The 24691-nt window shown below is 44.8% G+C and overlaps 1 protein-coding gene across 3 annotated transcripts in view; it reads left to right on the plus strand.

Annotated features, from left to right (window-relative positions):
* STOX2 (storkhead box 2) overlaps nt 1-24691 on the plus strand; it is a 114817-nt gene that overhangs the window by 82326 nt on the left and 7800 nt on the right. For all 3 annotated transcript variants that reach the window (XM_066632217.1, XM_066632216.1, XM_066632218.1), the window contains exon 3: nt 12935-15203. In XM_066632217.1, the coding sequence (XP_066488314.1) occupies nt 12935-15203 (2269 nt within the window). The remainder of the gene's footprint in view (nt 1-12934; nt 15204-24691) is intronic.

The raw sequence follows: 24691 nt of genomic DNA on the forward strand, positions 1-24691 counted from the left end.
TCTTGACCTGCTTTCCAAATAAAAACATTTTCCATTTGGACACTTTTTAATTTAATGAACTGGGAGCTTGGCCTGGTTTTATTAATAGTTTAAATTAGAGGTAGTCTCTTTCGCCAATAGTCTCTGCCCTGTTGTAAGAAGACAAAGTGGTCTTTGAGTGTGAGGTCCCTTCATATGTTTTCCCCGCTGTTGCATGATCCTGTTGACATTCCATTAAATATAAATAAATTTCTCCGTGTTTCTTCTCTGTTTACAGTTGTGTTTTTCTTGTTCCCATGTTATCGAGTTTTCTATTTGTATGGTTTGTATACTGGTATTTCAGAGTTCCTACCAAGATTCTTTCCATTCTGCTTCCACACCTCACGTGTTCCTGTGAATTATAGGCTCCTTGTAAAACTCCTCCTTGCAAGATTTGGGTTCTTTTTGTGGATATGGGGCTCACAAGTCTTAGGTCTTGAAGGGCTGACCTGTTGCACACAATTGGTGGTCATATAAACATTTTCATACTAATATTGTCTTTCCATCATATTTATTTATTTGCAATTGCAGAAGTTCACACTACCAATGACAATTACATAGTCCTGTTGGCTATGTAAGTGCCCCCAGTGGTACCCTAATACCTCTAGATTGTCCCCACAGCCATCAGCATTACTTAACAACCTATCTGATGATTTAAATATCTGAAAGAACCCACATGGCTAAAACTGCCGTAAAAAATGATCACATATCCCAAGCAGTAGTCCTCAAACTGCTTTTGCTATGTGATTTATGTGAAGCTCTTTTGTGTTGACTAGTTTGAAAATATTATTACTCTAATGACCTAATCCTATTTGGAAACTGTGCCAGTAGCACACCGTAGCCAGCGTAGCAACTATCCTACATAAGAACATAAGAACAGCCCCACTGGATCAGGCCATAGGCCCATCTAGTCCAGCTTCCTGTATCTCACAGCGGCCCACCAAATGCCCCAGGGAGCACACCAGATAACAAGAGACCTCATCCTGGTGCTCTCCCCTACATCTGGCATTCTGACTTAACCCATTCCTAAAATCAGGAGGTTGCGCATACACATCATGGCTTGTACCCCATAATGGATTTTTCCTCCAGAAACTCGTCCAATCCCCTTTTAAAGGCGTCTAGGCTAGACGCCAGCACCACATCCTGTGGCAAGGAGTTCCACAGACCGACCACGCGCTGAGTAAAGAAATATTTTCTTTTGTCTGTCCTAACCCGCCCAACACTCAATTTTAGTGGATGTCCCCTGGTTCTGGTATTATGTGAGAGTGTAAAGAGCATCTCCCTATCCACTCTGTCCATCCCCTGCATAATTTTGTATGTCTCAATCATGTCCTCCCTCAAGCGTCTCTTTTCTAGGCTGAAGAGGCCCAAACGCCGTAGCCTTTCCTCATAAGGAAGGTGCCCCAGCCCCGTAATCATCTTAGTCGCTCTCTTTTGCACCTTTTCCATTTCCACTATGTCTTTTTTGAGATGCGGCGACCAGAACTGGACACAATACTCCAGGTGTGGCCTTACCATCGATTTGTACAACGGCATTATAATACTAACCGTTTTGTTCTCAATACCCTTCCTAATGATCCCAAGCATAGAATTGGCCTTCTTCACTGCCACCGCACATTGGGTCGACACTTTCATCGACCTGTCCACCACCACCCCAAGATCTCTCTCCTGATCTGTCACAGACAGCTCAGAACCCATCAGCCTATATCTAAAGTTTTGATTTTTTGCCCCAATGTGCATGACTTTACACTTACTGACATTGAAACGCATCTGCCATTTTGCTGCCCATTCTGCCAGTCTGGAGAGATCCTTCTGGAGCTCCTCACAATCACTTCTGGTCTTTACCACTCGGAAAAGTTTGGTGTCGTCTGAGCCCATCCTAAGCCCATTCAGCCACCACTGCACCAGCACAGCCCTGAACAGTATCTGTGGAAACCCTGATACAACCCATCATCCATGGAGTGGCATCCTGATGTCGGTACAACATTGGTGCAATATAAGCTTGTTATCAGTGCAACATCCAAAGAGCCAGTCACCACACCCACCCAATGCTGGTGGCCAGAGAAGCACCACCAGGGAGGACTGAACAGAGAAGGGGAAGGCACAAGGACCAATGAGCAGCCACTGCTAGGAAAACATACTCCCCCTCCCCCGCTGGCCCCTAAGAATGAACAATACAGCAACAGGCACCACACCAACCATAGAGAGATGACCCAAGGACACCAAACAGCCATATGCCACAATATAAGGATGACTCTGCATTTTTACACTGCTGTGGCATCAGCAGTAAAGGGGCAAAAACAGAGAACCACTAAGAGTCCCCTTGTCCCACTTGCATAAACACACACCCAAAGAATACCTTATGGACCAGAATGGAGCCAGGCTAGAAAGAGAATTTCCTCAGAAGAGGGCAGCAGGGTAAAACAAGCACACAATCTCTCATTGCAAAGGGTGTACACCAGCTAGAACAAATCCTTTTGCAGCTGAGAGACTGGGATGAATCACAAAGGGGGCTTCAACAGCCCTCAAGCACAGCAAGAAGCTGGGTAACTCACTACATTAACTCCTCTCTGTTCCACTCATTTCCCTCCGTGTTATGCTCCAGTCTCCTCCCCACTTTGGCCTCTCCACCAGTGGAGTTGTGCCAGCATCCAAAGGATGCTGTGTTTTTCTGGTGTTGCAGGAGCAGACACGTGCATCAGTGGGGCCATTGTTGCACTAGCATATGTGGAGATACACTGGCTTATCTCAAGGATGGGATTGAGCTATAGAGCCAGAATGGTGTAGTGCAGAGGTTTTCAGTCTGAGGGCCCTGGCCTCTTTCCCCTTAAGGGGCAGGGACAGCCAGGAGGCAGGGAGGAAGCAGCGGTGCAATCCCCAGGATCGTGTCACTCAGGGGGCTGCAGGGGCTTGGGTGCACTTACCAGAGCCTCCTGCAGCCACCTGGGGGTGCAGGGAATCCTGTGCGAGTGTCTGCAGGGCTCCCCCATGCTTTAGAAGTGAAAGTGGGGTGATTGCACCCCAACTCCGCTAAATCGGAAGTGGAGCGTGATCGTTCCACTTTCACTTCTAACGGGGCTGCAGAGACTGGGGTGCACTCCCTAGTTCCTGCATCAGCTGTTCTGGGGTGTGGGGAGAGCACCTGCAGGGCTCCCCAGGTCAGCAGAAGTGAAAGTGGAGCGATCATGCTCCACTTGCGGTTTTGCGGAGCTGGAGCATGATCGGTTCACTTTCTCTTCTGCTGACCTGGGGAGCCCTGCAGGTTCTCGTGCAGGGCTCCCCACACCCCAGAACGGCTGATGCAGGGACTGGGGAGTGCACCCCAGTCCCTGCAGCCCCCCTGAGCAGCCTGATCCTGGGGATAGTATCGCTACCTCCCCCTCCCGCCTCCTCCTGCTCCCACAAGGACTTTGGGAGAGTTTGAAAACTGCAGGTGTAGTGGTTCTGGAGTTGGACTTAAATCTGGTGCTTCTGTCCCCAGCTCAGTACCATAGAGATTGGTAGGAAGGTAGATGCATGTGTTCGTTCTGACTGGGAAAGAAGTGCCTAGGTCACCTGCTTGCATCCGCACAACACCCATGCAGCTTCTTCCTGTCCTTGTGTAATGGCCACATCTTAAGGGACATTATTAACACCTAAATAAAAGGGCACGAGCCACTGCCAACTACACCACTATACTGCCCCAGCTTGCACCAGTCCCATTGGCTTGAGGTGCAGGCATTTCATATTCTTATTGGTGCATCTGTCTTTCATTCCCCCCCTTCCATTTTACTAGACAGATGTCCACTTTTATTGGGCACAGCAGAGTACAGATAGTCCTGCGCCACAACAGCATCAGAGGAGAAGCAGGACCTCAAAAAGGGGCTTTCCTCACCCCCTGATGGCAGACTCACTCTCACTAGAGTGAGGTTCTGAAGAAGATTGGCAGTGTCTCTTTGGATAACCCACTACCTTCCTCTTCTAATATGACACTTAGCTAAGCTTCCACCAATGAAAAATGCTAAGCCATGCCCTCCCTGGCTACTGAGCTTATGAGGGCTCTAGAGCAGTGGTTTCTGAACCTTTCAATCCTGGGACCCACTTTTTAAAATGTAATTTTTTTCAGTACCCACCAAGCTTTATTTAAAAAAAAAAATTTCATCTTACCAACTATTCAAGCTTCTGTTTTTATCCTTACCTGCTCCAGTGACAGACTGGATTCAGTGCCAGCAGGATGGTGCAGGCCTTCCTGCTGGTGCTACCTACTCACAAGTTGTTGCAAACATGCTTTATGGCACATTTGTGACAGCTAGCACTGGTGTGTTCTGCCAGATTCCCAGTCAAGCTCCACCTGGAGAACTATGCCCACATTTAGCTAATTACCTCCCCTTCTTTCCTCAAAAATGACCCTGGTTCTGCCCTGCAGTACTGCTGGACCCCACCACCAGAGTAGCTCACCTGTTTAATGTACAGAGGTCCTCCTTCCTGCCAGCAGCTGATGGAAATATTTAGGATTAGTTCTCTGAAGCAATGCTAAACAGGCACAAACTCTTTTAAAAGCATATAGAGGCTTTTATTTACAGATTTTAGAAATAGATTTAGTTTTAGGTTGGATACAGAAATTTACCCCTTGGTGGTTCCTTTGTTTCTCAAACAACCACACCCAGAACTTTTCACTTATACTCTGTAACAAACAACTGACCCATGTGATATTGCATGTCATTTCCACCTCCTTACTGGGCATTCCATGACAGTTCGGTACATGGCTCCAGCCCTAATTAGTAAGTCACTTTGCCCTGCCTCACAACGATTCTCTGCCCCCAACTCTGGTTACACAAGTGTCTGGAATTTTCCTTTTGGGAAAGCTTATGACGTGCATGTTCTCTCGTGCAGGTCAACTTGACATAATGGCTATCCTGTTTTTAACAGAAACACTAGTCCTGCTTTTGGCTCTAATTTCAGTTATTTCCTTATCTGAGAGAAGTTAGGTTAACCCTTTAAAATCTCCAACAATGCCTCCCACCACTAAAGCAGCCCCTTGGTCCTCAGCAGGTCTTGGGCACAGCAGCCAAACACCAGTCTTAGTGTCTCCAGTAGTTTCTGCTCCAGCAGCTTCTAAAGTCCATTCACACATCAGTCCAACAGCAGTCTATTAGCCATCAATTCCTCAGTCCATTTCTCCAGTCTGTCCTTTCTCAAGCTTTCCTCCTTCTGCTACCCACACCAAACTATCCCTTCATCAGGTGCTTTTATGCCTGATGGACCTATTGCCTTCCAGTGGCTGCAGCTGTGCAGCACACTCTCTGCTGGATGCCCAGGCCTTACCCTTAAAAGGGCCACTGTTGACACCACATCCTACCTCCTTGCCAGATCTTCTTCGATTCCAATATGTGGTGCAGCAGTCAGTACACTGGCAATAGCTCACAGTGGGCTGTAAGATTCCTATACCTTTTCTTTGTAAATTGCATCCAGTTTACATGTAGCAGCTTGAAATGTGTCTTACATTTAACTGGGTTCACCTTAGGGCACTTTTCTTTATGAGCAGCACACAGGACATAATCTTCTATCTGGAAGCTCAGTGGAGGGCACAGTACACTCTCTTGAGATGCTGAAAATGTACATGTCTGATGATTCAGTGTCCAGACAGATTTTGCTTTTGAATTATTAAAGCACTACATAATCTTAAATAGCGCCACTGCTGTTAAGCAGTATTTTCAATTCTAGCTTTTCCAAGTTCTGATTTTTTAAAAAATTATAATTATAATTATTATTATTGGAAGAATTTACTGATGCAGTGGGGAGGGGATGAATGGACTTTTGAAGATGAAGTTGGCATTTATTTTAAGGCAAGATGTCCACTGTGATTTCTAGTGCTGTCAGTGTCATGCATTTGAATGCTTTTTGTTGCATGTTTAGCTTGATCTGCTTTTTTGATTCATGTTTAGCTTTGTATCCAGCAAAGTTCCAGGTTCAGTCACCAGTCATTTCATTCCATTACTGTAAAATTGTGAAAAACTGTGATTGATTTTAGGCCATTTCTGATAATTTTGTTGTGTTTTAAGATATCTCTTCAAAAGTACAAGATCATTTAAGAGTTTGATGGTAATTTTTTGTACTTCCACAGATGACTCTAAAAAATTTGATTTCCTGGACTGTCTAAACAAAGTTGATACTGAAGTCCTAATGACAAAATTACAGGTTTAAATCTTAAAGAGGAATTCATTACAGAATAAAGACAATTAAAATTACAGTCTTAACAGGTGTTTCTGTCATTCCAGGGATGGGCTGGTGTCACTGCAGGAGAGTCTAGCCCCGCCCCCTTTGACTCGACTCATACATGAGTCATAGCATGCACCTGCAGCGACTCATCCCTGAAACTTTCCCAGTCATTTTCACTCAAGTCAGAGTCTCTTGTGAAGCGAGCTGCATTGCGGGTCAGGCACGAATCCACAGAAAAATCAACCATCATTTCATTTATGTAAACCGGGGTGTCCAAACTCTTTGGCAGGAGGGCCACATCATCTCTCTGACACTGTGTTGGGGGCAGGGGGAAAAAGAATTAATTTACACTTCAAATTTGAATAAATTTACATAAATTAATATATTAGTAATGGAACTTCTATGAATCAATGAAGGTCTTGCAATAGCTCAAGGCCTATAAAAGGCCTTGCGCAAAGCAAGGCCGGTCTTTCCTTCACTGCCACTGCCGCATCACAAATGTGAACAGCAAGTAGTGGAGGGAGCCCTCACCCCACAGTTCATGCGAGAGATTGAACAGTCACCCTTATGCTGAGAACCCTTGCATCTGGCAAGCATGGGCTCCAGCAAGTCTCTGGAGGGCCAGAGTCTCATTGGAGTCTGGGGGCTCCCCGCAGGCAGCATTGGGAGTCCCCAAGGGCTGCAAGTGGCCCCCGGGCCGGGGTTTGGGCACCCCTGATATAAACAAAACCTGGCTGTTGTTATTCGAGTGAGTGTAGCAGTGTAGTGAGTGCATAAAAATGATCGGCTCCATATGAACTCCTACGACTCCTAAAGCTCACCCCCATCCCTTGGGCTCGCCCTTCCACCCATCCTTCATCCTATGATCATTGGTTCCTTTAGAGACAAAGTAGGTAATTTTTAAAAAGAGATGGACAAGAGAGCCTGCTCCTGCCTCCCTCCCCCCACCTCCTACTCAATGCAAAACCAAAGCTTTAACCCTTTCCTGCTTCCTGCCTCCTGGCTGGAACTTCCCTGCTGCTTGTCCAGTCTGAATGATGGCCCCACAAAGTCTTTCACACACCAAAACGTAAGCAAGTGCTTGCAGACTTGAGTTGTTCACATTCATGACTCATTTCCAAGTCAGTGACCTGAGACTCGTGTCAGTTCCTAAGTCATTGATACAAGTGACTTGAGTGTACACAAGTCGTTATAAAGTTTTTGCAACTCTCTTTGAGTCTCAAGACTTCAGTTCCCATCCCTGTATCATTCTTTTTCATGCCTCCCCATTCTGCACCAAGGAAATTCTGTTCAGTAAAATTTTGTACTCTGATTAGACTGTGATGTTTCATTAAAATTTTAAGTAACATGGCTGCAGGATCTAGAATTGATGCTGAAGTTGTAGTCTCATTCTCCTTCCAGAGTCACTGTGCTGTGTAGTAGATAGTATGTTAGACTTGGGAACACCTAGTTTGACATCCTTGTACGACCACTGGGGTTTATTCTAATATGAAACTGCACACATTTTGTGCAGCAAGAACTAAAACTTTGTGCCATTTGGCCGATGGGATTTAATAGGAACAAGGTTTTATTTATTTATTTCTTTTTAAGAAGTAGATGAGAAAAAAGAGATAAAGAAATAGATAAGTGACAGCACAGTCCTATACTTACCCTGCGCTAGTGCAGCAACAGGTTCTTTTTTCAGATATTGCTTCTGATTGAGCCGGGTGGGAGGGGGGCTCATCCTCTAAGTATTTGCTCGCATACATTTTGGGCCAGGATCAACCTGCCTAATATAGCCAGTCTCAAATGGATTCAAGAGAGTTGTGACTTGTGATAGGATTCAAGAGAGTTGTGACTTGTGATAGGATTCAAGAGAGTTGAACTTGTGATAGGTATTTAATGTATATAATGACAAACTTTAATGCGTATAAAATATAAGGAGGCATCCCATACATCAGTCAATCGTTTCAAACCACATTTTGTTTAAGTGTTTGTCAGAATGACTGCCACCGTGTTGGACTACTTTGCACACACAACCTGCTGCCCTCAGAACATATACGAGTACAAATTTTAAGGGTTGAAGTTCAAATTATGGTTTAAAAATAGTAACGTTGTTGTTGTTGTTGTTTATTGTTACATTTATTACATTTATGAGGCGGTCGATGGGAGTGACACCTACCGCAGTGGTGCTTCTGGGATTGAAGACAGGTGCTAAAATGCTTTCCTAAAGTTTAATCTTATGTCTGACTGCACAGAGACTGTGCAGAAGATTGTGTCACCCCATGCATGAGTGAAATATGCCTACCAGGAGCCGGGATTGGCCCCAGCTTCTTAACATATGTGTATGTAAGTATAAAACTGAGCCATCAGTTATAGTGAAGGGGAGTCCTGGCTTTCATTTAGATGCCCATTGAAAATGTGTCTGTCTTCCCTATTTTCCTATTAATAAATATATTCCTACAGGAGCAAAAGGGCTATCTCAGCCCTGATTTTGAGGAATTAATACAGAGATTTTCGACCTTAAGAACATAAGAAGAGCCCTGCTGGATCAGGCCAAAGGCCCATCTCGTCCAGCTTCGTGTATCTCACAGTGGCCCACCAAATGCCAGAGGGCGCACACAGGACAACAGACACAATCTGCGTCCCAGTTCCCTGCCCTGCATCTGGCAATCAGAGGCAGTCTGCCTCTAAAACCAAGAGCTTGCACATACGTACCATGACTTGTAACCCTTAATGAACTTTTCCTCCAGAAATTTGTCCAGTTCCCTCTTAAAGGCATCCAGGCAAGGCGCGATCACTACTTCCTATGGCAAGGAGTTCCACAAACTAATTACACGCTGGGTAAAAAAATATTTTCCTCTGTCCTAACTCTCCCAACACTCAACTTTTGTGGATGTCCTCTGGTGAAAATGATGACCTTTTTTATCATTAAAATTGTTGAGGCACACCATCTGTTTTTTAAGGATATATTTTATCATTAAAAATTAAGTATTTAGATTTGTGTTTAAAATTCAATAACTAAACTTTTAATCAACAGCAAATAAAATTTTAACTAAACTTTTGATCAAAGCTTGTAAAGTTTACTAACTAAGAGCCCAATCCTGGGCTCAACGGGCCGGATTACTGCCGGCACGCACTGTCACAAAAGTGCCGTAAAGCATGTTTGCGAGGTATAACACCGGGCCAGTGCCTGTACTAGGCCGGTGCTAGGCCGAACCGCCGAGCTGCAGTAAGGTATGCAGGGGGAGGCGGGATGGAGGAGTTCTGGGGAGGGGGAGGGCGGGGAGGGGGCATGACGGGGAGACAGGGAGAAGGAGAGTGGGAGATGTGCCGGGGGGGAGGGAGGGAGGCAGACACTCTACTACACTGGATCCTGTGTGTTTGTGTGGGGTTTGGCACCCGACACAAACACTCTTACTTCACCGCCAACTTTTTGGTGGCCAGTGAATCGAGTAGCCCCATTGCGGGACTACTTCCCTTACCTGGGAGAAGGGGACAAAAGTGCCCTTCTCCTGAGGTGCTGCCCAAGGCTGCTGTTGGTGCGCAGGATGCAGCGGTAGCCATTTTCGGTGTTGCCACAGCTATAAGGCTGCAATCCTATCCACAGTTACCTGGGAGTAAGTGCCATTGATTGTAATGGGACTCACTTCTAAGTAGACATGCATAGGATTAGGCTCTAATCTAAACAGTTTAAAAAAGTAAATAAGTCAGTGAGAAATCTGTGCTTGGTGATGGAAAGCCACAGCAATAACAACAGGCGATTGGAACACAGCAGAGTGAAAGAGACAGGAGCAATGAAAGGGTCTAACAACAGGGATGGGGCTGTTTAGAAGGTACTTCTTTGAATTACACCCAGACTCTCTGAAGTTCAACATCCAGGGCACACAAAAGGATGAGCTCATAACAGGCTTCTTCAGTGTCTGCCCACACGAGGCACAAAGCCCTTGCTTGGGGCCCCTGCTCTGCTGCTTCTTTTCGCTTTGCAGCTGAACAATGCAAAATGCTGCAGTTTTAAGTCCCTGCTCTGCTGTATCTTTGCTTTGCTCAGCCACAGGAGAGCAAAGACTGCTGTCTGGTCCCTGCTTGGGCGCTTCCTGGCTTTGCACAGCCACACAAGGTGAAATGCTGCTGTCAGTTGAGCAGGGTGCTTAGAACAGCAGTGTCCCACCTTGTGTGAAAGCCAGGAAGCATCTGAGCAGGGATTGAAGACAGCAGCGTTTCGTCTCGTGCAGCTGCGCAAAGCAAAGCAGTGGGTGAGTGGTTGCATAAGCTACTGTTTTCGGTCCCAGCTTGATTGCTTCCTTGCTTTGTGCAGTTGCACAAGATGAAACACTGCTGCTCTCAGCCCCTTCCACCACACAAGTTAAAGCGTGACTGCGTGCAAAGTGCAAGGAGGCAGCTATTGCTCTTGCACGTGTTTCCCCTCTGCCATTGTTTCACGGCACACCTGATGCAGAGCTGTGGCACACCTGTTCAAAACTACTAGATTAGTGCAAAAGCAAGCCAATGGCATTGACATGGATGTGTGGAAGAAGCTTCCATACTTCTTCAAGACAATGTCTGTATGGGAAACAGCTAGTGCTGTGCCACCCTCACTTGCCAAATCATCCTCATCATTACTTTCTGTAGGTGCCAGAATCAGAACTTGTCACCTCTTTATTTGGCAAACTGGTGAGACCAGCTGTTACTAATCTGTGCTCACCTTGCTAGAATCAGTGTCGCTGGTTTCCAGAGGTCACTATCTCTAGAAAATGGGCCCGGGCATAGCGTTTTTGTCTGTAGATTTAGAATCTGTTAGAGCTTTTTTATGTAGATAATGGATGAATAGATTTAGCAATGAAATGCAACTAAGGACCGAATCCTATCCAACTTTTCTGCACCAAGACTTCTGTGACTGCCCCCCCCCACACTGCATGATGCAGCACATGCCCTGTTGGCATTGGCACTACATTGGCACTGGAAAGCTGGAAAGGATTGGGCTCTAACTTGTGTTAACTAAAGCTTTTTTTCAGATAGCTAGATTTTTTTCTCACAATTATATGATGACATCAAGATGGTGTTAAAAAAAATCTAGCACACCCTAACACATTTTATAGCAAATTGTCTCACGACATTAGTCATTTTATCTTCTGTCTTTTTTCAGACACAAATAGGAAAATGACCTGAATGTCTGCATTATATGTATGATTGTTCCAGCACATGCATTAGGATGGCTGGTGAAGCAAGCTTGATTTGTTATTTTAAGATTCTTTTTGATTGTGGAAGCTTCCGTTATTTGGTATATTATTCCAAATTAATTTATCCTCTTGATCAGTTGTGTTCATTTATAGGAAATGTAGAATCGTACAGAGTTGCCTTTAAAAATTCTTGTTTTAATTTCTCTATACTATTTGAGATTATCTGTGGAGCATTTTATGTTGCAGATGCACAGTTGCTTTGTATAATATTTAACATTAATGTTAACATTGATGCTGTAGTAAAAAAGTACCATAGCAGTGCTTCATACATCATAAAACTTAGCAATCCCTGTCAAAATGTTTTATTTATCCAGCTTTTGTCACAGTGTTTCTAGAAACACATTCCATTTCCAAATGCATTTTGGAAATTTCCAAATTCATTTTGGAAATTGATAAATATCATCAGACATTTCAGCTTAATCGTTGTTCAAAATCTAATACTTTTAAGATGTTGGAGAAAGTCATTTTGACTAATCAGTGTACTTTTTACTTTCAATTTTTCTATGCAGCCAATCTTACTTTGGTCTGACACTGAAATAACTCCTGTCCCTAGATTGAAATACTGTGTATACTGTGCTATGCCTCTCTTCGATGGTATAGTTTGAATTATTATGATTTATCAGGGATACGTTAACCTAGATATTTTTGAAGGTGACTTTTTTCTGGGCACTTGTTACTGATTTTCTTATCACTTTATTTAAATAAACATGTGGCTTCTCCAAATTGCAGAATTATGATTTTTCTGCTTTGTGTTCTGTGAAGCAAGTTGTCTAATTAGGATATGACTGTTTTACCAGAATAGGGAAGGGGCAGAAACCTGCAGTGTTTTTTATTATTTTCATTTTGAGGGTTAATGTGAGAGTATAACTTTGAATCTTAAGGCTTACTGACACACAGGTTGTACCTCATTATCCACTGGGGTTTTGTTTTGGAACCCTCAGTGGATAACAAATCCATGGAAAAAGAGTTTTAAAGACCCACTTCTGGGTTTCTTGCTCCTCCATTGTTGCCCCAGAATGCATTGGTATAGTTGCTATACAGCATTCATCCTCTAGATGAGGTGAATAATGGAATCTAGTGGAATGAAATTATAATTATCTAACAGCATAAAGATGGGAAATTGGATTTTGGTGCTTTTTTTCCTTGTTACAAGGCATTTAAAGATCATCCTCGGAATCAGTGTTGAGTCAAATCAGTGGATACTGAATCACTGGATAACAAGGTACAACCTGTTTTAGAATGAAATAACAAAAGGTTTCAAACTTCAATGTTGCTTTCCTTTGTTTTGTTTTTAATTTAGAGGTTTGAAGTAGAAGAAATAAGTTTTTTGTTTTTTTTTAAACCACCCAAGGATGCTTGATCAAGCCTTGTTTGCTCAGCACACTGTGTCTTCAAGCTGTTGTCTGGGCTGGGCCTACATATCATGAGGAGGGGCTTAAAAAAAGAAATATCTATATTTTTGAGTATTGTAGTAATTACATTTTCTTGTTGCTTCTTAGGTGTTCCAACTCCAAGTCCAGAAATCCTTCGCCATACCTTAAACATGCTTGTACGAGAAAGGAAAATATACCCAACTCCAGATGGCTACTTCATTGTGACCCCACAGACTTATTTTATAACACCATCCCTTATAAGAACTAACAGTAAATGGTACCATCTGGATGAGAGGATACCTGACAGGTCTCAGTGTACCTCTCCACAGCAAGGAACTATAACTCCTTCCACCTCAGGCTGCGTCAGAGACAGAACATTACCCAAAAACCACTGCGACTCTTGCCACTGTTGCAGAGAAGACATGCACAGCATGCATGCCTCCACTTTACAGAGGAAATCAGCAAAAGACTGCAAGGACTCCTATTGTCCCCCTTCTATGTGCCAGGTGCCACCCACTGAAAAAAGTAAAAGTACTGTAAATTTTTCATACAAAACAGAGACACTCACAAAGCCTAAAGATGGAGAAAAGCAGTCTAAAAAATTTGGATTAAAATTGTTTCGACTGAGCTTCAAAAAAGACAAAACAAAACAACTGGCCAATTTTTCTGCCCAGTTTCCTCCCGAGGAATGGCCTTTGAGGGATGAAGATACCCCTACCACTATACCTAGGGAGGTAGAGATGGAGATTATTAGGCGTATTAACCCAGATTTGACTGTGGAAAATGTCATGAGACACACTGCACTAATGAAGAAACTTGAAGAAGAAAAAGCTCAAAGAAGCAAGGCTGGTTCTTCGGCTCACCACAGTGGGAGAAGCAAAAAGAGCAGAAGTCATAGGAAGTCTCATGGAAAATCTCGGTCACACAGCAAAACTCGAGTCTCTAAAGGAGATCCTTCAGAGGGTTCCCATTTGGATGTACCAGGTGAAAGAGACTATGATTTCTATGATCCCCTCACTAGGTCACCACGGGAAGGCTGCTTCATAATAGAGCATAAAAGGGACAACTTTATCATGCACAGCAGTCCAAACGTTCTTGAATCTCACTTTCCTATGACACCTGAATGGGATGTATCTGGTGAACTAGCCAAAAGGAGAACTGAGATGCCTTTTCCTGAACCTTCAAGGGGAAGCTCCCATTCTAAGGTCCATCGAAGCCACAGCCATACGCAGGATCGAAGATCAAGAAATGAGAGGTCTAATAAAGCCAAGGAGCGGTCTCGATCAATGGATAATTCAAAAGGGCCTCTTGGTGGTGCTTCTTTGGGTACACCTGAAGACATCGCTGAAGCGTGCAGCCAAGATGACCAGACAACTAGCCAAACATATATTGATGATAGCACCTTAAGGCCTTCACAATCACTCTGTCATCAAAGGGCTCTAATGTCATCTGCAAACTACAAAGAGATAGTTAAACCTGAAAAGACTGGTGGCAATGCAGAAACTCCCACTTCTTGTAGTCTGTTGGAACAAAGCAAGCCAGGAGAGAATGTACCATCCTATAGTGAGCTCAACTCTTGTACAACAAAATCAGCCATTGATGATTATTTTCAGTGTAACACTTCTAGTGAGACTATTCTTACTGCTCCTTCACCTTTGGGAAAAAATAAAGATGACCATGACACAGTGACTTTGACAGATAGTATTAAGAAAGTGTCTCCTGCAGAAAGACAGTCACAACACATAACCAGAGAACCTGGAGTGCACAAAGAGGAGTCACCTAAAGGGCCAAGCAACAGTAGTGGACCAATTTCTACTAGCCAGACCCCTGAAGTGATTGCAAACGGCCGACTGGTTCAGCATCACAACACAGACTCTAGCCTTGATAAGAGGAAAGAAATATTTAGCAAAGACACACTTTTTAAGCCTCTCCACAGCACTCTCTCTGTGAACAGTTTCCATAAGACCAGCATGCCACTACTAAAACCTCATCAGAAGACACCTTCAGACACATTGCCAAGCAGATGTGACAAAGTTGAACAAGCGATGGTAACTTCAGTTACTCAAGTCATGCCAGTTTCACTGAGACAGCAAGAGACAACTGGAAATCAAGAAGCATCCTTTGATTATTACAATGTGTCTGATGATGATGACTCTGAGGAAGGGACAAATAAGAATGCTGAAGAAGAAAAGAATCGGGATGATGTAGGTACTATGCAGTGGCTTCTTGAGCGGGAAAAAGAAAGAGACCTGCAAAGGAAGTTTGAGAAGAATCTCACACTCCTCACTCCAAAGGAAACAGAAAACAGCAACAACCAGAGAGCCACACATTCAGCGAGACTGGATAGCATGGACAGCAGCAGCATCACAGTTGACAGTGGGTTCAATTCTCCACGGTAGGACCTTAAACTTAATGTATAAAGACCCATCATGTTTTTTAAATTTTATATATATATATCGTATGTATTGAGTGTTGTGGTGGGGTTATATTGCTATTTATTTGTTACATTTTATGGTAATTTTTGTCTGCAGCTTGAGGCAGTCTTTACTTTGGTTGGTTGGTTGGTTAATTACTTATCCCAAATTAACCTAACATATAATGTATCATCTTATTTATACAACTGGAGGTAATCATGTCTGTTTTCAGAGGATTGTTAGGTCAGTAGTTTATGCCTAAATAAGCAGCCTTTGAGCCAATAAAGATAACCACAGTATCTTGGGTTGAGCTTCAGATTACCTCTCCCTCCTTCTAGACTAGGCCCGAAGATTAATACAGCTGGAGTAGAGCAGACATACATACACTGTCAGCTGATGTTTGCTCTCATCTCTAGAAAAGGTGGCAGGCCCAAGAAGGAAAGGAGGCTGTATTCAGAAATACAGCTCAGGTTGAATCTTTCCCAGTGTGCTCTCCAGCAGGTTGCCTGACCACAGTACTATCTGAGTATGCAGTAACGATAGCAGTAGACAACTCTTCAGAAGCTGTAAGCAAGATAATTCCAGCAGCATCCACCATGACGTTCCCTGCCTCAAAGTTTGTAGATTTTACAGCAACCCTCAAAACATGGCAACCTTTACTTCTCACCCAGCTTTCTTCCTTGTCCCTGGTCTGAAATCACAGCCATTTGAGGAAGGGGAGGTTAATAGTGATAATCTCAAAAAGGAGTGCAAGTTGAAGAGGCACTACTCCATTGGGGTGAATGCCTCAGAAGCGTAAGGTTCTGGGCTATATTCTGGGTTATATCTTTGGAGGCCTTGGTGCAAGGGGAAAAGGATAGCATATCTGCATCAGAGCCAGGCTCCTCCTCCGTTTCCTTAATCCTCCGCAAAAATTGAGGTAGTACAGAGACACCCAGACACACAGAATTTAGTGATCAGGCTGGGGGCTGTGCCATTTGCTATTGGAATATGTGAAGAGGACCTGCTTTCCTAATAATTCTAACTGTTCCTCAGAACACTTATATCTGGAAGACTGGATTCCTGGGCCAAGGGCTCTGACTGGAGTTTTCTTGAACCTTGCAGACATTGCTGTTTCCTTTGTTTTCTGTTCACGTTCCACAGTGGTATGTTGTTTCAAAGTGGCTATCTTCTACTGGTCTTTTTGCCCTTGTTGATCAACTGACCAAATTAAGAGAAGAATTGTATTACTGCAGGTATTTGATTAACAAAATTGCTTCTAACAAACAACCTGCACTTTTTACTGCTGTAAATAATGCCTAAGGAAAATGTGCAAAGTTTTTGGGTGACGGCTGCCTTTGATACCTATCTGGCTTCCTCAACTAGAGCGTCGTTGTGTCCATTTTATAGAAATGCTATTCATTTTATTATGAACGCAAGAAACACATTTTGTTTACTTTCTGAAGTTTTTATAATCCTATATCTCTCTGACTCAGGAAAGAAGTCTTCTCTTTTTTCATTCCTTATCTCACACTCCATTATTTATTTCTCAGTCATTCAAGGAAGTTTAGGAGATGCTTTCAGTATCTCATGGCAGATTAGTTATCTCCTACTGCCTTTTGATAAGTTTTTGGTCAGCACCATTAAAAAGGTAGTAGGGTAGTCCTCCCTACTTCATTATTGAGTGCATGTCATGAACTCAAAATTATAGTCTGTTAATTACCGATTACCATTACTCGGTTCAGATTATTCTCAAAGAAATAGTTTGCAGGCTTGGAAATGAAGTGTGAGCTCTTCCTTCCCTCTTGCAAATGCCTTCACAGTCAGTTCCCTGTTCAGTACAAATAATTTTTCATTATGTCCAAATGGTTAGCACTTGTCCTCCAAACAAGAATTGGAAACTGTGGTTTGAAGTTTCTTGACTTGAATTTCTGACTCTAGTTTGGAGGACAGCTGCTAATCTCATAACCCAATCCTATCTAAATCTCCCCACCACCACCACCACCCGCCTCCCTGCTAATGCAGCTGTGGCACTGGATCACACACCGCATCCCTTGGTGGAGTTTCAGGTCCTGGATGTCTCTAGGGAAACATTTGTTCTTTGCTGGGAGGTAAGCCTCATCTGCGCGATTGCTAGCACAAGTCCAAGTGGACCTGGGAAGATGGACTGAGGCCAGGCCAGGATAGCAGCAGTAGCACCAGTGCCAGTACCATTCCCATTCCAATCTTGATCCACCCCTCCCCACCTTGGTCTCTGGCCTGTTCTGCCGACATCCTGCCTTCCCCCGTGCTGAGTTACTGGTTCTGGGGCTCTTTCTCTGGCCACTAGCACATGGATGCAGCTGCTTGCCACTTGCATGTCTCATGTTGCAAGAGCCCTAAAGGACTTTCTGCTGCCAGAACTAGTGTTCTAACAGCACAAGCACACATTAGTAGAGGTGTTTTGAAAAGGTGTTATTTATTTTCCTCACTGTGTTCCGCCCACTGTGTTCAGTAAGACTTAGGCTGTAATCCTATTTTAGGGCCCAATCCTATCCAACTTTCCAGTGCCAATGCAGCCAATCCATCTACCTCCACTAGAGGTAATGGAACAAACATGTCCTTACCTTGTGGTGGCCTCCATGATTGCCCTTCCACCACAGGTTGCAGCGCTCGCCCTGTTGGCATAGCTGCACCAGCACTGGAAAATTGGATAGGATTAGGCCCTTAGTCTCTAAAAACAAACACCTTTACCCATTAGGACTGGGCAGTTAGTTCATCTGTCCAGATGTCATGGCAAACTATAGTTCACACTAAACAAGAAATTGATTGGAAGCAGCAGGTAAGCAGCACATGAGTCCACAGCTCATTCTCAATTCTCCAGGATATGAAGTATTTCAGTGGTATTAGTTTTTTCAGATTAATACAGATACAACTGTACTTGGAAATGAACCTGCACTTCATTTTCCATTGCAATTTGATTACAGTGCTATGCTTAAACATTATCCAAAGTGTTCCATGCACAGTCATATTTATGTGATTCAGACTATAATGACAAGTATTTTGTCATCACATTTTTGTGGAACCAAAATTACACTTACTGTACACTTACTGTTGGTGCATATGCATCTTAGAATTATGAATGTTTTTAAATGTGTCATTTTGTTATTATGCATAGTATATTGTAGTATGTAATATGCAGTACAAGCTGTATTGCATTCAGTAAAACATAGAGGTGGGTCATAGTTAGTTTCCATTTGGAAGGATTATGAATTAAAACAGTTGTCCTATTTAGGGAGTCATGTTCACACATACTAACCAGAACCTCTAGGCACTGTGACGTTACCTGGATTTCTGACAGTCTTTTCCATTTGTGGGACTCTCATCCAATCAAAGTCTCTTTCTCTCCCATCCTAGTCAAGAGAGTGCTTTATGCTCAGTACCTTGTTATTGCTACTGGATTCTTATCTGTGAGTTATCTTCCTTGAATTTTCTCTGCTGCCTTTCCAACTCACCCATGTTGAACAGACAATGTTTTCCAAACGAAAGCAAGACAGAGCTACAAATAGGAGCTTTTGCTATTTTTACCAGAGGGCCACAGAAATGAGGTGTAATGCTCCTAAAGTTTATCTGTTTTTGTTAGTATTAGTCCTATCCTGAACTCCATGTTCCTAGAGTGGCAGTGAAGATAACAAGAAGGGCAGCTTTCAGGTAAGAACCCAAGTGGCCATTACAGCTCACACAACATTCTTGTTTGACCACAGTATTTACGATGCTGCTGTATTTACGATGCTGCTTACTTCTTGTACAACCTCCATCATTAATCGTACATCTCCAATGTACGTATTCAGTGGGAAGTGTGCTGTTTGTGTTCATTTTTGCTCATAAGTTATTTGATACTACCACCACTATCAGTCTGCAATTGAGAAGTTACTGCAGAATGCGGACACTTTGGGAATCTGCTAGCTGTAACCATAAATTAGTGGCATAGCAACTGACCTGTCTGGAAAAGATTGCCATAAGCTGAATATTAAATTTCATGTGAAAAATAAATGGCCCCAAAGTGTGAACTTAGATTGGAAGTAAGGGAGACTATAAGATGAAAAATAAGAAAATGGCCAACCTGCAGTTCTTAACATAAACATGAATGACAGGCCCAATCCTAACCGCACATTATGCCAGTGGAACGTGCGTTTTGCTGGCATGGCGTTCTTTGCAGCTGTTGCAAGCGCAACTATGCCAGAGAGCACAGCCTGGCTGCTGCCATGCAGCATTGGACACCTGCCACCTCAGGGAAGTCTGCGCAGGGGCCAGAAGGGAAGTGGAAAGGGGTGGAACAGGGCAGGGATGGGCGGAGCAGGGTAGTGATGAGGTGAGGAGAAGGGCAGATTGGGTCAGGGAAGAGGGCACGTTTGGCATCACCAGCATCCACCAAATCTGGGCCTGATTCCCCTTCATGGGTCAGCATAGGCTTGTGCTGGCAATATCGCTGATGCTGATCTAACTCTCCGGGCCTGCAAACTCTTACCCATGTCAAGGGAAAAAATGTTCCCTTACCCCACAGAGGCCTCCCTAGACTGAAACCTCCCCATGGTATTCAGTAGACACTGCATTGACACTGCTGAATTGCCATATGGGAAGCTGATGGATTGGGTTGGATACCTAACTACATAAGTTGCACCCTAAGTAAATGTTACTATACTTTAAAAAACATACAGCCAGTGCTGAAAAGAACCTGAAGTACCCTGAATTCTTTTACTTTTCTGATTAAAACAAATTTATTAACACTGCCTTTTAGATTCTGATACAGAACATCATTGGGTTCCTGTAAAGTGGAAAGAAAAACTTTCCAGTAGTTATAATAACCACCTGCCTTCCTCTGCTGCCTGTGTTAAGCTGTATATTTGGGACATGCAGAAAACAAAGCGCGAGATTATTGGTAGCATTTCTGCTGAACTACACGCGGACCAGGCATTGGTTTAGTCTTGGGTCGTAGTTGCTGGATAAAATTACAAAAAGGTTGTCTTGTTGGAAGCATGTTCTATGTTAGGAGTTATTTTTAAAAGCCTTTTCTGATTACCCTGAAGTGTTCTGAATGCTGCGTAAGGAGGGATAGAAGTGCCCATGCTCAGTGGAGCCTATAATGCAACAGTAATTATCATATCTTAGAGATTGCACCTCTGTGAGAGAGGGGTGGGGAATGTTGTGGTGCACTGCTGTCGGGACTGGATTGGACAAGGGAGGTGGTTTTGGGAGTGGGTTGTTGGACCTTGCAGACTAGGGCCTTTCCTCACTTCCCCACCCCCTCCAAATCTCTGGCTTTTAACTGTGGGTGTGGACTTTTTTAGTGTCAAATTTTTAATCTGTGCAGGTGCATTGTTATAGTGGCTTTTAGGACGGGCCTCGTCGGTAAGTTATGTGTTTATCTTCTGAGGGGGAGCTGTGGGAGGGGAATAGTGCCACCATCAACAGAGTGACAGGCCATGGAAGATACGGTGGTGGGGTGAGGGCTGGCCATTCCAGGGTAAGGAGGGGTCCATCGTAGTCAGATTGTCCCTCTTTCCAGCCTTCCCTCCAGCTCTGACAACTGGGTGCCTTGGCAGTAGTGCTCTGGGTCTGAAACTGCTGCTCTTAAATGCCAGATCAGTCAACAATAAAACCTGTCTCATCCAGGATTTAATCCTTGGTGAGGGTGCTGATCTGGCTTGTATTACGGAGACCTGGTTGGATGAAGCGGGAGGAGTGAATCTTTCCCAGCTTTGTCCTCCGGGTTTCCGGGTAGTGCAGCAGCCACGACTGCAGGGATGGGGAGGGGGGTCGCGATAGTCTGTCAGGAGTCCATCTCCCTTGCCAGGAGCCCTGTCCGGCAATTCACTGGGTTTGGGTGTCTATATGTCTCATTGGAAGGGCGGGACAGGATTGGGATTCTGTTGGTGTACCGTCCGCCTTGCTGCCCAACAGTCTCCCTGCCTGAGCTGACTGGGTTGATCTTGGACGTTGCATTGGAGGCCCCCCGCCTATTGGTGTTGGGGGACTTCAGTGTGCACACCAAGGCCCTAGAGGTAGGCGCAGCTCAGGATTTCATGGCCGCCATGGCAACCATGGGCCTGTCACAAAAGATCTCTACCCCAACCCATGAGGCTGGACACATGCTAGACCTGGTGTTTTTCTCTGGGCAAAGGGATGGTGATCTGGATGTGGAGGAGATCAGCATCACTCTGTTGTCATGGACAGATCACTTCCTGGTAAGGTTTAGACTTGTTGCGGCCTCCTGTCTCCGCAGAGGCGGAGGACCTTATTGTATGGTTCGCCCCCATAGACTGATGGATCCAAATGGTTTCCTGAGGGCTCTGGGGGATTTTCCTGCTGCTAAGGCCAGTGACTCATCTGAGGCTCTGGTTGATCTCTGGAACACAGAGATGGCCAGGGCTGTGGATGAGATTGCTCCTGAGTGGCGCCTCCCAGCCAGCAGAGTCAAAGTGGCTCCTTGGTTTACCGAGGAGCTTCAAAGGATGAAGCGGCAGGGTAGGCGTTTTGAGCGACAGTGGAGGAAGACTTGTGACAGATCCGACCAGACACAGGCTAGGGCCCACTACAGGGCCTACTCTGTAGCGATAGTGGCAGCGAAGCGCTTCTTCTTCTCTGCCACTATCACATCTGCACATAGCCAGCCAGCGGAACTGTTCCATGTGGTGCGGAATCTCCTCCATCAGACCCCATCAGTGAATCAGGAGGACCACACGGAGGTCCGCTGTAATGCCTTTGCCAGGCACTTTGCGGATAAAATCGCTCGGATTTGCCACGACTTGGACTCCATGTTGACAATGTCTAGTGATGTCCCCGTGGCACCTGTCAATCCTGTTTTGTGGGATTCTTTTCAGCTTGTAGAACCTGAGGATGTGGACAGGATCCTTTGGAGTGTGAGGCCATCCGCCTGCCCGCTGGATCCGTGCCCAGCATAGCTGGTTAGATCTGCCCGGGAGGGACTGGCCGAGTGGACAGAGAGGGTAGTAAATTCATTCTTTGAGGGAGGGGGTGGTGCCTCTGGCATTAAAGCAAGCAGTGGTTCGCCCCCTTCTGAAAAAGCCCTCTCTGGACCCCTCTATGTTGGATAATTATTGGCCAGTCTCGAACCTCCCATTTCTGGGCAAAGTGATCGAGCGGGTTGTGGTGTCTTGGCTCCAGAGGATCCTGAATGTAGCGAATTATCTGGATCCCTTTCAATCTGGCTTCAGGCCTGGCTTTGGGGCGGAGACAGCCTTGGTCGCCTTGATGGATGACCTACGCTGAGGGCTGGACGGAGGGAGTGCATCCTTGCTAGTACTTTTGGACCTCTCAGCGGCTTTAGACACCATTCACCATGGTGTCCTTCTGGGATGGTTTGCCGAGGTGGAGATCGGGGGCACTGTTTTGCAGTGGTTCCAGTCGTTTTTGGCTGACAGGTCCCAGATGGTGGTATTGGGGGACTTCTGTTCGGCACCCTGGCCCTTGAGGTATGGGGTGCCACAGGGTTCTATATTGTCCCCCATGTTGTTTAAAATCTACATGAAACCGCTGGTAGAGGTCATCAGGGGATTTGGAATTGGGTGCCATCAGTATGCAGATGACACTCAGCTCTATCTCTCCTTTCCACCTGACTCCAGGGTGGCTGTCTCTGTCCTGGAGCATTGCCTGGAGGCAGGTGGGATCTGGATGAGGGCGAACAAGCTGAGATTAAATCCGGACAAGACAGAGGTCCTCCTGGTGCAGAAATTCACGATGCAGGTGCTGGACTATCACCCTGCTCTGAATGGGGTTGCACTCCCCCTGAAAGAGCAGGTTTGCTGCTTGGGGGTTCTCCTGGACTCGCAGCTCCTCCTGGATGTCCAGGTGTCGACTGTGGCCTGGGGTAACTTTGCCCAGCTTCGGCTGGTGCACCAGCTGCGGCCGTACCTGTCTTGGGCGGATCTGGCCACGGTGGTCCATGCCATAGTGACATCAAGATTAAATTATTGTAACGCGCTCTACGTGGGGCTGCCCCTGAAGATGGTCCGGAAGCTACAACTAGTGCAGAATGCAGCGGCTCGGGTAGTTGCTGGGGGTCGGCAGTTTGACTCTGTCACACCGCTACTCTGGTGGCTGCACTGGCTGCCCATTCATTTCCGGGCTGAATTCAAGGTGCTGGTTATCTTTAAAGCCCTAAACAGCTTGGAACCAGTGTATTTGAGAGAGCGCCTTCTTCCGTATAATCCGGTCTGTTCTCTAAGGTCATCAGAAGGGGCCCTGTTGGTTGTCCCGTCATTGAGAGTGGTGAAGGGAATAGCAGCCAGAAACAGGGCCTTTTCAGTGGTGGCACCTGCACTATGGAATTCCCTCCCCTTTAAATTGAGAGCAGCTTCCTCATTATTAATATTCCAGCGGGGCCTGAAGACTTTTTTATTCAGGAAAGCCTTCGAGTCACTATAAGGGCTGTTTTTATAAATTTATAAATTATGTCTTTTACTGTGTGCTTTCAATCTGCTGCTATGTATTTTATCTTGCTTTAATTGTTTTTAAGTGTTTTGTATTTTTAATGTTTATCTGTTGCCTTGCATTTTAACTTGATTGTTAGCCGCCTTGGGTGCCCTTCAGGGAGAAAGGCAGCATACAAATCTAATAAAATAAATAAATAAATAAATAAATAAATAAATATCTTTGCTCAGTCATGCAGCCACACAGCTGATCCAGAGTGACCCTTTTCTTGAGTGTACCAGCCTGGAATGGAAAAGTGCTATATTTCACCTGCAATATGGATCTATTGTTTGTCTCACCTGAATGACAAATTCAACATTCTGACATGGGCTCAGTATTCCTTGAACCATGTATTTCAAGTATTAACTAATAACAATAACAAGGATAATATTCCAGGTTACAAAATGCCAATCTACTTAGCTCAGAACTATATTTTCTACTTATTTAATTATGCTGACTGTAGATTATCTTCTAGAGTTCTTTTGAAACATCTTTTTTAAACGTTTGGTGGTGGTTCTCCCCCCCCCCCCCACTAAAACCCCAAAAGAGCAAATGCAAAAAGGTGGCCCTAGTTCTACAGGAAGAGGTCTCCTGATCTATCTCCCAAGTTGATGCCCCCTGGGCTGAGTTGCAGAGCCCTGGAAAGCATGGGTATGTATAATGTGCCCTGGCAAACCATGAGGTTTTAAATACCTCCAGACCCAGACTGCCCTTCCCAGACTCCATCTTCCTATCTGGAAAGCAGAGAGACTTAAGTTTAGAGGCATCACTCTGGTCTTCGGTTTTGAACTCCATTTCTTCTCTGTTGCATGCCTCTAGCCTGTTGTCAGTGCTGAGGTGCAGGGTCAGGAAAGTGTGAGGTTCTGGACATTCTTGAGGCTGGTTCATTGAGAAGCTCTGGCTCAAGGTTTTTGAGATCCCAAGCTCTAGGGTCTCTGGCTTAGGGCTGATCCCCAGTTCCGGAGTCTCTGGTTGATATCCTGGGAGAGAATTTGGAGCTGATGCATTCAACCCAAATGCC

This window comes from Tiliqua scincoides, chromosome 6 (genome assembly GCF_035046505.1).
Source record: "Tiliqua scincoides isolate rTilSci1 chromosome 6, rTilSci1.hap2, whole genome shotgun sequence".
Lineage (NCBI taxonomy): Eukaryota > Metazoa > Chordata > Lepidosauria > Squamata > Scincidae > Tiliqua > Tiliqua scincoides.